The sequence below is a fragment of the Platichthys flesus genome, chromosome 2 (assembly GCF_949316205.1).
Source record: "Platichthys flesus chromosome 2, fPlaFle2.1, whole genome shotgun sequence".
Classification (NCBI taxonomy): domain Eukaryota; kingdom Metazoa; phylum Chordata; class Actinopteri; order Pleuronectiformes; family Pleuronectidae; genus Platichthys; species Platichthys flesus.
Genome location: NC_084946.1, coordinates 26,484,083 through 26,500,456, shown reverse-complemented (window position 1 = coordinate 26,500,456; position 16,374 = coordinate 26,484,083). Strand labels below are relative to the sequence as shown.

The 16,374-nt window shown below is 42.8% G+C and overlaps 1 protein-coding gene across 2 annotated transcripts in view; it reads right to left on the bottom strand.

Annotated features, from left to right (window-relative positions):
• mtss1 (MTSS I-BAR domain containing 1) overlaps positions 1 to 16,374 on the bottom strand; it is a 43,383-nt gene that overhangs the window by 14,614 nt on the left and 12,395 nt on the right. For both annotated transcript variants that reach the window (XM_062409080.1, XM_062409081.1), the window contains exons 2-6: positions 15,464 to 15,525; positions 11,585 to 11,658; positions 3,947 to 4,031; positions 2,616 to 2,707; positions 2,450 to 2,524 (exon numbers count right to left, since the gene is read on the bottom strand). In XM_062409080.1, the coding sequence (XP_062265064.1) occupies positions 2,450 to 2,524; positions 2,616 to 2,707; positions 3,947 to 4,031; positions 11,585 to 11,658; positions 15,464 to 15,525 (388 nt within the window). The remainder of the gene's footprint in view (positions 1 to 2,449; positions 2,525 to 2,615; positions 2,708 to 3,946; positions 4,032 to 11,584; positions 11,659 to 15,463; positions 15,526 to 16,374) is intronic.

The following is a 16,374-nucleotide window of genomic DNA, read 5'->3' as shown; positions in this document are numbered from 1 at the left end:
CGCACCACATAATGACAGAGCAGGCACACATGCACACACAGAGAAAATCATATGGGATGATTAGTGAAGGAGCAGATGTTTAGGGTTACAGCGTTTCTCTTTCCATTCCAGTAGATTATATTTTTGCAGCAGTCGACAGAAGGAGAAAGAATTGAATGAAGTGAACTGAGAAAAGAAAGACAGGAAGATTATTTCAGTGCTGCGGCCAAAACCTGAGTTTCCAGGAAATACCTTCATCCAAACAACTGATAAAGTTCAGTCTATTTTGTTGTAAGTGAGACTGTGATACCACAACATCATGTGTGTAATATGTGTCTGCACACAAAAAGTTGTAGGTTGAAAATAACCAGACGTTTGCGAGGAGTAGTTTCCTTTTACCAGCAGCAGTTTGGTCCGTCTGTCTGTCCTTACTTATTATATGCAGCGCACACACACACACGCACACCACTGTACAACAGGGATAATTATACTGTGAGTGTACAGAAACGGTTTTAGTACACTGCAGGAGAAGGTTCTCATGGTTGTGTGTTTGTGAAGTCGTGGCTGTGTCTTTCTTTGCATCTATTTTGTTTGCTTCCTCACCGTCCTGTGGCACACGGGTTCTAATTCTGCAGATTTGAACCCCACGTATTAAATGTTGCTCACCAAGTCAACACCTGAGCTTCAATGGGACAGACTTAAAGAGAATGTGCAGTAAACATCCATCACAGTTCACAGACCAATGTTGTGCTCTAACCTTCACTCGTTGTGTAATCGTCTTCCTACAGTTGTCGTGTGCGACGAGGGAGGACTGCTAACCCTTCAGATGTCCTCGCCCTCAGGCCGACCTCCAGATATGAGTGTTTTAAATCAACTGGATTCATTTACTTGTTTATAGCCTGTTCAACCTCGTCCCATATGTCCTGTCAGATTTATGGTGGTGCGTCTATATTCCCACATCTCAGAAGATGACTTTACTGAAAACATGATACACAACCAAGAACAAATTCAGATGGTTGGTATCCTGATCCTCTGGATGCTGTGGTTTTTATTCCCTCATGAGTTTAATATACTGTGAATTTAAACTTAACATGCTAAAGATCTGGTTGAATGCTTAAAATGTATGATTATATTTTGAGTAGCTTCATAATAACTAATACTAAACATGGTAGAAACTTTGAAAACGAGAGATCCAAGTTGTTGAACAAACATTTCAATCAATTTCTGAATTATTTTATGCTGGTGGACTGAAGGAGAGAAAAGAGAGTGAAAAGGAGAAAAGAAGAAGGAGACTGGAGGAAGGAAAAAGAGGCACACAGCAGAAAACATGTTCGGAGATGTTAAGCCCACATCAGACATCTCTGTTTACCATGGGCGGGTCTGAAATGAGACTGTGTGTTAGACTGTGTGTGTGTGCGTATGGTCTATTTCTGTGTCTGTGCACTTGTGTGTTGGTTTTGTTGAGATGGACGACAGTGAGGAGATTTGTATAAAGACGTGAAGGTATCATTTTGATTTGTGTGTGTTTGTTTGTACACGTTTTCAGGCGTTTCCATGCTATGCCATGGAATGATTCAAAGACATTATACATAAAAAATAAGCTTCTGTTAAAAAGAACAACTTATATTATCTAGTTTTTAAATTGAGAAAAGTCAGAGATGTAGTATTTCATCTTCTTCCCTATCTTGTAAACCCTTCAGATATATTCTCTTACACCTTCATTTCGTTATCCAAGCAGGAAGCCACTGTTCTCATGAATGAATTTTAACCTCCATTGTTTCCTTGAGGAGAGCCCTGTCACCGTATCTGAAAACATCCTGTTACTCATGTTTGTAAAATGGCTTCATCAGTTTACACTAACACAACATTAGACAAATCTGTATCGAGAGGGAGTGAAGTGTGGAATATTTACCACTACATGCATGAAGCAGATGAATAAAATCTATTCTTTCACGATATCAGGAGGGTGAACTCAGGCTTTGATCTTTAAAGTGCAGATAAAGTGTTAAACCAAGCAGTATGAAGTTACCAACTCTCATGATGAAGAAAACTACATAAAACCTGGAGCTGTGGCAGTGAAGTTAGGGAGGACGCATGTTCCAGGGGGATTGTTTCTCCCCTCTGGGTGTTGGGTGACAGACAGGAGGCAGAGCATGGCGTAACACAGAGGAGATCTGAAAACACTTATCTCAGCACAGTGAGGACAGGATCAATCACACGCCTTGTGTCTGCTGAGGAGGATTATCTCACTCTGTGGAAGGGGGTTTTTATATTCAGCAGGTGGCTTCCTCCTCTGAAGTAAACTAGCTCAGAGTTCTTCAGCTGAGCAGATAATCTACTCTCCTCTTCATTCTGTTTGCTTTTGACTAATACAATAAGTGGAGTGAGGATTTTGTGTTGCGTTGTGCAGCGGACAAGCTCGTGATTGTGAGATGAAGCAAAGGCTGGAGGAGACCGACGTTCTTCTTACCCTTTTTCACCTTCTTCTGCAGCTTGATGGTGTCTGACGACTTCTTCTTGATGTCTGCCCGGGCTTTTTTATACTCTTAAATAAAAAGAAAAACGTGCAGAGAGTGAGGAGAGTGTGTTTGTCTCTGCAGGTTTTCTGCGTGAGCATGTGTAAGCATGTTTCATACCTTTGCCGTGATCTTTGTCCAGCTGACTGGCCGCTTTCTTCCACTCCTCCATCTTCAACTCCAGCGGAGTGATGAGACTTTCTGAGAGAGCCCTGAGAGAAAAGATAAAGAGATGAAGAGTCTCAGTCATTAAAGTTAAGCCCTTTGTGTTTAATTAATCCTATAAACCTGAGTTTGAGTAGAATATGAGCTCATTATTCCCTGGCAGGTCGAGTAAGAATCTGATGTCATTCGTTATCCCCGTCAAGGAGGTTACATTCTCTTCCCCCCCACCCCCCGTCTGTTTGTTTGTTTGCTTGTAATAAAGATTAAAGTCGAGTCAGGAAGAGCCCATTAAATGTTGGTGTGGATCTTTCTTTTAGAGGAGATAAGTTGAGACCTTTTCACTGATTTCTCAGATAAAAATTCATGGATGTTGATGGAAAACAAGGCATTTTTTACAGAACTGCTTTATATGAGTGTATAAATTAGTGCATTGTGAAATTTAAGAGCCATAAGCTGAGGTATGTGCTCTACTAGTAACTCAGGTAGTGTAATCATTTGCAGTAATTTCTGTCACAACTGTACAATGCACCTGTGTAACACATTTGATCTAATGTGTTTCCACAGTGTCCCCATAAGTCAGCATGTGCTGACTTGCATGTGTGAATAAAGTTGAGAGCAGAGGAGGACAAAGTTGAGGAGAGGACTCGGCAGTGGAATCTACAACAACACAGTTTGGATAATAACTATAATTTACACTGTTTGACAACAAATCAGTGATTCAGGTTAACGGGATTAGACTGTGGACGTCTGGAAACCACGACGTGTTTATGGTTCTTCGTCCGACTTATTGACGAGAGGGAGGCAGAAAACCAGACGCACAATATGAAGCTGTTCAGTTTAAAAAGTAAGTTCATCCAACACAACACAACACAACTGATGATCTCAATGCTAACACATATAAAACATGTTCAACTGAAGCAGATGTTGTAGACATCAAGTCTGTGACAGAGCTGTTGTTCAAGTGACCCAATTAAATGTGTATGTGTGTTTCTCTAATGACAGACAGTACTGACAAGTGAATTCAGGACAACCTGCGACTCCTGCACACTCTTCCCTGTGTGTGTGTGTGTGTGTGTCTGTCTCCCACACACACTCTGTCACTGTCATGTATAATGAGCGTACGTTACTTATGGGTAATTGTGGAGTCAAGTTCCCACAGTGTGATGAGTTGTCAACACGCAATCATTCTCACCTTCACCTGCTTCGCTTACAGATAACAAATGCATTGCTACTGTGTCTGTGTCTGTGTCTGTGTGTGTGTGTGTGTGTGTGTGTGTGTGTCTTACGTAGTGAACAGTTTGAGTTTGGACTCGATGCTGCGGTGTCTCATACACATCCTGGTCAGGGCCGAGCCGATCTCCTTCGTGGCACCTGGAAAAACAACACAACATTCAGATGATGAGTTTTACTTTGAAAAGAACCCACAATTGGTGTTGAAAACAATATATTTTTCAACATACAACTCACTTTGAAGTAATGAAACTACAAATTAAAATGTATTTTGAGATAACTGGGTCTAATAGGTGTTTGCATCGTCAAGAAATATTTGCTTGTGAACACATTCGGGCTGAAACAATTACTGCGTTTGTTTGTGTGGGTGGGTGGGGGGGGGGGGGGTGTGTGTGTGTGTGTGTGTGTGGGCTATCATTGCTTCATAAAGTGGTATTATTGAGAAAATCAATCTGATTAAGATCTATGAGTGTTGTAATGTGTTTGGAAACAATGTGTGTGTGTGTGTACATGTCTCAATACTTTAATGATTGATGTAAGAGATCAGTTCATTTCATAACAAGCCCCAGTTAATAAGATGCCACAACATTTTCACACACACACACACTGATACACTTCTTGGGACAATAATAAGTATTGTGATAGCGTGCAAGCAAGCACACAAACAACTCCTAATATGTTCTAATCAAACACATTATGACATAACAAACACACAAACCAATGGATGAGCAGCGTACTTTCAGATGTTTTAAGCATTAAAGTAGCAGGATTCACTTTAAATTGAGTGTATATCTTTTGTGTGAAACAAATGTACACACACACACACACATTCTGTTCTGTGAAGGAACAAAGTGACACAGCAGATTTACACTGAACAGTCTGAGTTCACACTGACTCACTTAGCGTCACTTGAATATCTCAATCTGAGAGCTGCATGGGGAGAGAACACAAGCATGCGCACACACACACGCATGCGCACACACAAAGACACACACAGACACACACAGGCTGCAGTGCTGACTCACGGCTGAGTTATATAAAGTAAGCAACAAGCAGTGAACGATCAGGTGTGTGTTCATCCGCCATCTCCAGTGATGTCAGAGTGAAACCTGGACTGACTTTAAACACCGACTCATTTTATACATTCACTCCTTCCTTCCCTCCCTGCTCCCCTCTCTGTCAACGTAGCAGGAGTTCTCTCTCTTTTTCCTTCCTCCCTCCCTCTCTCCATCTGCATCTGTACCTCCTCTCCTCCCTCTCTCATTCCCTCTATGTCCTCTAACCGTCCTCTCCCCCCCCCCCCCTCTCTCTCTCTGCATTTTAATCCATCCCCTTTTCCTTTCCTCTTCCATCATGTTGGGACTCCTCAGATAACAAAACAGTAATTATCAGCTACAGCCACACGAACATGTGCAGATATGTGGACACACTCCCACACACACTCTCACACACACTCAGGTATGCAGCTTGGGTAAATCGTTAAGGTGTGGCGAGGTGTGTTTGCTGTATTTGCCTTTCCCTCCCCTTTGCACTTAAAACTCTGAGCACAGAGAATGTTTAAAGTCTTTAATGCTGCGTCCTCAGAGACTTCTAAATCAGGATGGAGGAGATGTTCCAAAAGTCTCTCGTGCAACGTTTGGAGAGACTGTTTCAAAACCCTGTCTGGTTTGATCTGAAGTCATTAGTGTGTCTGTGGATGTCAGGTTTGACTGAGACTTGGTCGAGACTGCCTAGCGAGTGGGTTTATAAGAGAGACATCAACACAGAGGGTCCAGGTCCATACCCCCCCCTCCCTCAGCACCAGAGTCTTACAAGACATCTACACTCTGGATCAGTCTCGGAGTTTCTCTCTGGGTTCAAAGTTGAAGCAGTAAACTGTGATGGACGTTTACAACAGGGAGGGTAATAAAGAGACTCTTCACTGTCTTGCGCTTTTGTTTCTTTCCGTCAGAGATGGGGACAAGGCGTCACTAAACTATTCCATGATTGCAGAAATGTCAGTCAGTCTATCGGTGGCTCACATTTCTAAAGAACCATTCAGCAGCTTCACGCTCGCCATGCGTGTTGCCAAAGGCCCAAGGACGGGCCGTGATAAGTTGAGTGTGATTAGGACACATGGTGCGTTCAATTTCCTTAAACTTTGAATCTTTAATCCAGTTTGAGTTTCTGCAAACTGAGCTGAGCTTCACTGAACTTTGAATAAACAGATGAACAGCTCCTCTTGCAGCAGGAGGTCAAACAGCTTCAGGTTCTGTGGACTGAGTCCAGCAAGAGGGTTGTATTAGCTGCTGCTTAATAACTACAGGTCACTTCTACAGTTTCAGTAAGAAAAGGTGATACCAGGCCAAGAAAACATCCCATCCCCAACAGGCAGGTTCAGAACAGACACTATAACAGCTGCACTAAACCAGAATGATCCTTTACTCTCAAATAATATTTACATCAGTGTTGTTGACTTCAGCATAAAACCAAAACAACATCTTTGTGATTATAGTGCCCAGCCCTGTCCTATAGGATATAGATTAGTCATTCTTCATTTGGCAGCACATGAATCACAACATATGTGACAGTCAGAGTGTGTAGGGTTGTGTAGATGTGTTGTGTACCCAGGTTCTGAGCACTGTGAGCGTTTGTCGTATTTGTGTTCAGACATGTTCAATGGATTTCAGAGTCGAGTGGAGATGACTTCGGAGAAAAATGTAACCTGACAAGATCAGACACACTCTGTACGGGTGGCAGTTTGTTTTCGATTCTCCGATTTGGTTTCGATCTGGTTTTAATGTGATGTTCATCTGCAAACTATTTCTACACGATCAAAAAGAGACGTGGGACAGTTGATCTTTGGTTTCCTGCCGAGTCTCTTCTGACTACACTGCACGATCAAAAGATTGTGGACGACCGACACAGACAGGAATATCTCTCGACTGCAAACACTTCCTCATAAAACAGTTGGCAAAGCAGATCTTTTATGTCTTTCTATGGGGAACTGCATTGTTTCACTCCACGTTCTCCCACTTGATTCCTGTTTCACTGCTTCACCTGGCAACGCTTCCTGTTGACGAAGCCACTGGCAGGAACATGAGTCAGGTCTCACGCGTGATTGTGCACCGGCTTCCACAGCACTTGCATCAAACACAAACGTTGCCACACAGCGCTACTAGAGTTCAAACAGGCCACAGGGCTCCTGAAACCTGCCGCCATGAAAATACTCTGCTGCCACTCGAGAGCTTTAGTGACACGTACTGATGAAGAAACTGCTTTCACAGATACACACAGAAAACATGTTAAAGATATGAATAATTGATAATATGAATAAGATTACCCACAAACGTCTCTGGACGGAAGGAGAATGAAAAGTCCTTCCACTCGTTTATCATTAACCTCCCTTTTCCAACAACACAAGGGCCGATGGACAGAGAGAGAACTGTTCCCTCTCCTCCTGAACCCAAACTTTCCAGCTTCCACCTCCTCCTCACCGTTCATAATGTGGCCCTTTCAGAAACGCTTGTGAGTGTGTGTCTGTCTGCTTGTGTGTGTTCATTTGTCGTTTTCTCTGCTCCCAGGTTGTTCCTGTGTTTACTTTTCCTCTGAGTCGACTCCCTGGCGTCTCCCTGAATGTGAACATCTGCAAATGAGCGTCTGTTCACTGCAAGAATACTTTTTCCCTAATGTGGAGTTCATGTGCAGGTACAGTTTTCTCCTCAAAGACTAGCAACACATTTTTTTTTTTTTTTATGAAATTATGAAAAGCCGAGCACTCGCTGCCCTAGTTCCAGTTTGTGCCTCTCACACACGTAGCTGGTGGGGGCATCATGGCATTAGTGAGCCTAATAGGCAGTAGTTTGTGAAACGATCCCGAACTCATGGACTTGATTTATTCCTCTGCAGTAGAAGTAAAAACAACACACACACAGCAAATCTCTCAAAGGGCTCGGACGGTAGCTTCTCGATGTTACTTCTGATCACCACCTTCTGATCACTGTAGAGTCAGTCTGAGGGATTCCTTGTGGACTTCAAGGGTGAAGGTGCCCTTAAAAACCATTATAGAATTCTTATTGTGCATAAAAACCAAACTGACTTCCAGTCTGCGACAAAACCAGCCCCCAACCCCCTCTCTCTCTCTTTATATTGATTAAGTGACCAGCAGACCAGTCAATCAGTCGGTCAGGAGGGAGCAAACAGATTCCAGGATCCTCGTTTCTGCACATTCTGCAGCAAACTGACACATGGAGCTGACCTTAGGAAACTAGATAAAGTCAGCACCCAGTGAGCCGTCTTGTGATCTGTGTCTGTGTGTGTTTGCGTGTCTGTGTGTGTTTGCGTGTCTGCTTTGAAAGCCACATGATGCACAAGACGTCAACAGTTCCTCGGCTGCCGGGGAAACCGGTCATGAGGAATCACCAGAGAGGAGACAAAGTGGACCCTGCTTTCACAATCAGCTGATTGCGACAGGATTTATTGAAGATTTAATTTTAGATCTGGTTCTGTTCCAACTATCACTGACGTCTACAGTTTCCTTCACTGGTCACATATCTGGTTTTGAGTGTTGCGGATACATAAAGTCACATACGGTCAGTGTATCATCAGGATTATAATCCACACTCTTTATTAGTCTGCTATTTCACCACTACTCTTTTATTTCACAACCTGAAGCTACGATGCTAAGCAGCTAACCCTGAGCAGATAACCTGCTCTGGATGTTTTTAGGGGCCTTGTTGCTCTCGCTGTGATCACACACTTGCCCACACAGCCACAGCATGAGAGCAGAGTCGGTCTCTGAGGCTTAAGAACAGAGATAAACTGCAGTGGAACACGTTTTGACACATGGTGACAGGGAGACGCTCTTGAGTGATCTGTACAAACCCACCGACGTGCCCAACCTCTCTCCGGTCGGTCGGTCTTTCCTGAGAAACAAACTTCAAACTTGACGTGTTTTCCAGAAAGATGAGAACGCGACTTTAACCATGGCAACCAACCACAGAACCCAGAGAGACCCACCAGACCGGTTCCAACACACAGAGACACATGCATGCACCCATATGTGCACACACTGAGTCTCCCTGTGGGTGTTTGTGAGAGGCTGAAGAAAACAATTAAGGGTTTTCTATGCTGAAAGGATTTATCAACACAAAGAGTGTAACAGTGTGTGTAGGTGTGTGTGTCCTTTCTTAAATCCAGTTCTTCTTTTGTCTTTGTCACACACTCAGCAGCTGACAGACTGAAGAAGCTGGAGGGAGAGAATAGTGCACGAGGAGGCAGCTGTCAAAACACAGGTGCACGTGAACACACACATGCACTCTCTCACACACACACATACACACACTAGTGGAATGTGCTTGGTCAACAAATGGTCTGCAAAGGCTGTGATATCGGTGCACTGAGCAAACTGCTAACAGATGATAACAGTCCTGTGTCCACCACAGGGCCAAGCAAGGTTACACCAGTTGCTTTTATAGATTAATCTGCAAATTATTAATTATCAAATTAAGGAAAAGTGTGAAAAACACCCGGCATCTTCACATGCCTGTTTTTTCCAGCCAACATCCCAGAACTGAGGAATCTCAGTTCAAAATGAACAATGATGCATTTAAGCAGAACACTGTCTTGTTTGGTTAAAACTGAAGATACTGGTTGAAATTAGATATTGATTGGCATGTTGCTTAATAGGACTTCTATAATTCAAGATCCATATATTTCTTGTCTATCATTTATATTCATTGAAAGGTTATGGTTTAAACCGTAAAACATTGAACCCCACTTACATTTCTTTATCATAAGGGTTTGATAATGTCCTCTTAGGAATCATTGACATTTTCTATGTATATATCAGAAATTCTTAACTCCCTAATATTGGCATCAGCCCCCAAAGACCCATATTTTTGGGCTCTAGTATGATAAAGTGTGCGTGTGAGTCAGAAGTAAACGTGTTGCACGTGCTGACTGGTCACTGTCATGTGATGCTAGATAACATCTTATGATGCGGTGGCAGTGAAACTTGACTCTTTATGCTTCAGATGATGTGACGAGCTGCAGAACGGCACCAAAACGTTCCTATAACCGTTTATTTGACGTTAACTTTCTGTATCTATAAAGATCTGTACTGTTAAATTCCTGGATCTGTCAACCTGCTTATGTTCTCTGCTCCCGTTTCTTAAATGTGAGTTCCCTCTGGTTCGATAAACCAACATTGACACAAGACGTGACAGGTCTGCTGAGGCTTCCACGGAGGGGAGCGGCCATGATTCACCTCCCGCACACACACACGCCCACACGTTACTGGATTTCCTTTAAATACCAAACTGAATTCTGGGTTACATAATCATACCAGCAGCTGACTGTCTTAACGAAGCACCAGCACACAGGGTCTGGTTGTCTCTGCAGCCCCTGTGTATTTACACCCAGCCTCACTACAGATAACATTATGCACATGAGGGAGGATGTTTTCTGAATTTCCGAAGCCTCCCAAACCATAAAAATGTTTTATGTCTTTGTCGGGTCATAAGTCTACGAGACTGAAAATGAAAGCATCTGCTTGTCTCGAGCAAGTGAGGGAGAGGAGTGAGCTTATCAGACGGCTGGGGCCTGCTCTTCATCCCTGAATGACACTAGAGCCTCCAGGCTACATTAGCAGCTACTAGCAAACCACAACCAACTCCCAGACGTCGTCTTCTTCTTCTTCTTCTTCTTCTTCTTCTTCTTCATCATTTATGGTGACTTCCATTACTAACAATGCATTTCAACTTCTTTCAGTTGTATAATAACAAACCCAAATTATCCCAGAAAGAGGTGCCACCATTTTGCACTTGTGATGTCATTTGGAGCTACAAGCTGTGTCCTAATTCAGAGGATGCATCCTTCAGAGGACTTGGCCTACGAAAGCATGGCCTCTATAAAATTATCTCCTTATGTCTTGTTGTTTTGCCAGATCGCCCCTCTCTTTAAATTACAGCATTAGCTCTCATTACCTTGCCTTTATAACGATCCGACGGTGAGACTGGAGAAGCTTTATCTGTAGAGCATTGTTTTAACATTGAAACGTCCCATGCATGAATAATATGAGTCAAGGACATGACCTCGATACTCATACAGTGAAACTGATTGTTGTATCCAATTCAGAATACAAACGCAAACAAGAGCACGTCAGATTACTTCAGGTCTGAAGAGCTGAGGCCGACCTGCATTTTAAAGTGTCTGTGTGTGGATGTCAGTGTGTGAAACCGAATCCGGGGCCAAACAAAGACAGATGAACATGAGGTGTCACTTCACAGCGCGAGAGAAAGACAGTTATACATTAGAAGAGACGTGACAACTGACCAGCAACAGAAAGGCACAAAAGATGAAAAGGAAAAAGAGAAATGTGTTGAAAACATCAGAGCCATTTTCCTGGCACTTTTCATTCTCCAGTAGCACCAACCTTAAATGGTTTGGCTGCATTATATAATAACAGACACACACACCCATATACACAACGCCTGTTCTCCAGAGAGTAACTGGAGTTAATTAGTTCCCTCATGATCTCACCATTTATAATGAAAAGCGAGACAGTGAAAGATCACACTGTGAGAAGGAACTTTTCTCCTGGGTCACTTGTATGATGTTGCTCATAAACAACTCAAATGATTTTCCTGACTTGTAGGGTACAGTGTATATCTGTGTGTCTCTATGAGAGTGTGTGTGAGTAGTTGTGTGTTTACCTCTGGTCCCGGTTGCCATATCTGCCACCTTCTGAAAAGCATCCAGGAAGGCTCCAGTTACCACGATGGTCGTCCTGAATCAAAGACAAACACCAAACACATATAAATCGAATTGAACACAGAGGTATGTTGTATAAATAAATAATACAAATTACAAATGTGGGCATGTGGGCGAGATGTATACATTTGCCTCATTAAGACACAGTTCAAAGAGGACTGGGAACCAGTTCTTTGAAAGGCAGAAGCTGCTTTCAGACATGAACTGAAGTCTGGATATTTTTCCAGAATATTTCCAAAGTTCCAGTTGCTCCAAATATATGCGTTCAGAAAATATCTGCAGTAGTGTGGACGAGGCCTGATTGTCCTTAAGTTGAACCCTATGAACACACATCCAATATGACAAAGTGGCTTATATGAACTAAATAGGACCGGCTAGCCGTATTGCTGCAGGACAAACGGCAGATAACAATGTGATTATCTAACCTCTATTTGCTTCGTGAACCACGACAGATAACAAAGACTTTCTTCCCTCGTTCAGATCAAATGAGCGCAGCAGGAGTCGGACCACAGTCCGCAGCCGAGGACACATCACAAACAAACCTCCGCTTGGTTTTTAAAAAGAAAAATAAAGGACTTTTATTTTGGTAGCTGGATTGGTGCAGCCACATGAGAGGCCCGCCACCCTCAAAGGCCAAAGTTAGGAGTGTAACTGGATCCCTCCTGACACACACATCATCCTCATCAATGGACGTATTGTTTCTGTGTGTGTCCCATTACCAGTCAGGTCCATGTTTCTATAGCTGCACCATGCACACGCACGCGGGCGCACACACACACAGTCATTATCCCTGCAAACCTAACTAAGAGGATCAGGTGACAGTGCTGTCAATGGGTTGTGTGTGCACATCTATGCTCAAACACACACAAGAAATGCATTAGCTTCACAGTCAAGGTCTGCATTGTGAGCAGTGAAATCTAAACTACGTCTGAACTACAAAATGATTGAGAAAAGCACCAATTTCCTTGATGTGCACCAACAGCTGCAGAGAGAACCATGAGCTACAGAACCCCCTGGTTTTAAATATCTGGGTTTAAACACAACGTTGGGTCTTCAACCCAAAAACTCCAATGGGTTGTGACAGAGGCTCTGGTTTGTCTTTTTTCCAGATGATACCCACTGTTGTATAGTTCAGATACTGGATTACAAGTCAGGGTGGAGCTGTAATGTTGTGAAATCGTACACCAGACTTCTTGAGCAAAATTTGTAATAATTAAACAGGTCTGCCAGAGCCTCGGAACTAACTGTCTGCCAGGGACTGTCGTTAGGTGACCAGAGGAGAAGGTGTGGTTTTAAAGCCAAAGTGCAGTCGCAGCAAAGACTGAAGCTGCTTTCAGACACGCACTGAAGTCTAGACATTCCCCTGAAGGTTTGCAGAGGGGCTGGATGTGACAATGCAAACGTTCAAGTAGGCCAAGCTTTTGAGATGTTGGTAAAATGATGGAACGAGCCACCGGGAAAGAAAACAAGAGTTGAGATCTTTTGCAGATAAGGTTTGGCGCTGGTCTTTCTAAGCAAAATCATGGGATGTCTGAAACCACCGCTCGTCTGAATACTTCAGACATTTTCCTGTTGTTGTGAACGTGTCTGATCTGGATAAGTTTCTGCTGTGTTCTTAAAACGTTAGAGATAACTTCAGGAAGATTTCCAGACCCAATTTTTGATTTGATTTTTTTTTTCTTGTTTGGTGCACTTTTGAAGTTACCTGAGGGCAACTTGAAAAAAAAAATATTCATGGCATTCTCCCTTTACCTTTTGTGCATCCAACTTCTGCAAAGTACTGTAACATTTGTATTTTCAGAATAAGAGCCTGATGAGTTAATGAGAGCAACAGTTTAGCTGTTATGAATATTTATAACAGTGCCTAAAACCTTTGCACAGGACTGTCAATGATTTAATCTGCACAACAATAAACACCACAGCCTCGAGATTTGTGTTGGGTGCAGCAAGATCCCAGCTCCCCACCCGCGTGACTCCAGCCCATAGTTCCCATTCTAACCACCACTACTGTTTGTCATTTCTAACCACGTCTGCTGTGTCTACATGTGTTTCTGTCGGAGGCCTTCAGACTCGTCTGCAGACAAACTCATGTGAATCATGTGAAGACTTCTTCTCGACTGAGCCACAACCGCTCTTTGACAATAATCTACTTAACTGTTCGCTGCGTCAAATCGGTTTAGACTTCGTTAAACTATGAAAAGTTATCTGATGAAGAGTTGAGTTCAAGGAAGCTGGGGACTTTGGATTCAAGTCGAGAAGATCCTGCCTAATTATCCAGGAAATGTTCACCGACGTAAGGTCAAGTTAATGTCTTTGTGTTTATGCATCAGACTTTAAAATCGTTTTTATTAAATATATTTTTATGGTGGTTTAATGAACAAACACAACAGTGGGTGTGGAGCCCTATTTGTGCCTACATCTGTGCGTGTGCAGCCGGCTAATGGCCTATAACTGGCTCCAGCAGGCACAGAGATGCTTATCAAAGTAAACTCGCCCACTGGGAAGCAAAGCCATTACGCTGTCATTAGACTGAGCTGACTCCTGGGTCACTGTGTGGGTGACAGTCAGAGTCAGAACACAAGCAGCCTTCATGTTAAGCACCGAATACAACAATCACATTATGTTTAGGACGATTTGCAGGGTCACTGGAGATCAAACACAGAACTGGGACCAGAAGAAAACTGTGTTCAGTTACTGCCTGCGCCAAGGAGGTTATTTTAACTTAGCCAATTGTGTGTTGGCAGAATTACATAAACACTACTGACATTTCCATGACATTTGGTGGAGGGCTGAGGTTCGAGCCAGGGAGGAACCCTTTGAATTGATTTTCTTTAACAGTGTGAGATTGGGCTTCAGCCTGGGCGGGGGGGATGTTCTCTTCCAGTGCCCTCTACTTGTTTCAATGTGTTTTAATAAAGCTGCAGATAACATACCTGGATTTTAAGACTAATTATAAAACATCCTACCATTCGTGAGTCATGTTATAATAAAACTAAAAGATTTTCCTAAGATTTAGATCAGGCAAAATCAGATTTAAGGAAACCTGTCAGTTTCACTTGTTGGATGATGATGATTCTTAGTGGGCGTTTAAACCAAAAACCGCCTTCAGTGAAAATAGAACACGATGCTGGAATAACCAAACATTTTCATCTCAAGGATCCCAAGGTAAACGGCAGGTGAAGCATCAGCATTGCCATGAAAAGGTAATCCAACAGGAAGGTGCACTTCCATTGACCAGGAGAGCCTTTTAGAAAAATAAAATCACTCTAAACTAAGCCAGATTAATCTCTTCTTTTTTTTACTGAACATCACTATGCTATTTTCCAGGGATGAGTGTTGTTCAACAAAGTTCTAATGACGACCTGTGCATGACCCCCCCCCCCCACACGCAGCTTTTAGACCAAACCTACAAAGATTTGTGAGACAAGCCATAATGTCCAACAGAGAGATCAGCTCTGTTCTCTCTATCGCGTCAGCAGGCCAGTTGTCTTCAACCAGGCTGCACAGTGAGTCAAAGTAAACAGAACTTCAACCCCAAATATATTGATCCCCAAACCGTCTGTCCAATGGGATTCTGGCATGGACAGGAGGCAGGTGTTGTGTCAGCAGCAGTTTAACACAAGAGAAGAGTGCACACATCTAGGTTTGACTCCTGGCAGGACTTGAATAAAGGAACGTATACAAAATGTAGTATAAAGTATTTAAACATCAAGCTGTTAAGTTAATAATGTGAGTGTTTGTCTGTAGCATCATGGTGAGCTTTTTGATAGTACATCACTAATGACGCATTGAATTTAAATGTGAATGAGTGTGTGCCTTACCTGAGCTGTGACTGCAGTTTGGCTCCTTTGGTCACAAAGTCCTCCCATGTCGGATAACTGGCCTGCAGCAAACACACAGAGAGAACACCAAAGACATTAAATACACAATAGCATCACAAGGGTGTGACTACAAGAGGACTTACCAAGTTTATTATTAGACTTGGCTCTTTAACTATTTGTATTGCATAACCGTAAACCTAAGACAATTGTGTGTGTAAGCAGACAAAGGGAGCGATATCTGAATATCTCGTCACTTTCCCACACAGCTGCAGTACGAGTGTTTAAAACTGAGGATTACTGGATTTGACTGAATTAGAGATCAGATCTAAATGAAAATCAGATTATATGAAATCCACTAAGTGCAGTATTTTTAAAAAGACATGAAGACAGGGCACAGAGGAAATCACTGACGTAATGCGGAGAAAAGAAGGAGCAAGGTAGAAGGAACAAAAGAAGAATGACTGAAGGTACTTTGACAGGAAGACATTACACTTCAAGTTAATGAGTATTATGTCGCGGAATCAGTATTTGTGTATACTTAGTATCCTACACAACAAACTGATGATCAAAATGTTTGCTTCACTGTTCTGTTGACCGCAGCTCTAGGTGTCAGTGAACACCACATTCCTTTGACAGTTTTCATTTCACCAGCAGCTCAGAACCGTGTAAAAGAAATCAACAGTCGACAGCCTTGTGTTAGCTTTGGCTTCACTGGGTTTCACGTGAACACAGATGCTGCCAACAACATACACAACCTATTACAGGCTGAACAGTGCTGCTGTCATCCAGCTGTGATCGATCTCCCCATGAAATCACCTTTTTATGTTCAAAGTCATCTCAGGTAATAGATGCAGCCCCATTCACCGACTTGGTGTATAAACTAAAAACCACTGCCTTGACTGCTGTATGCT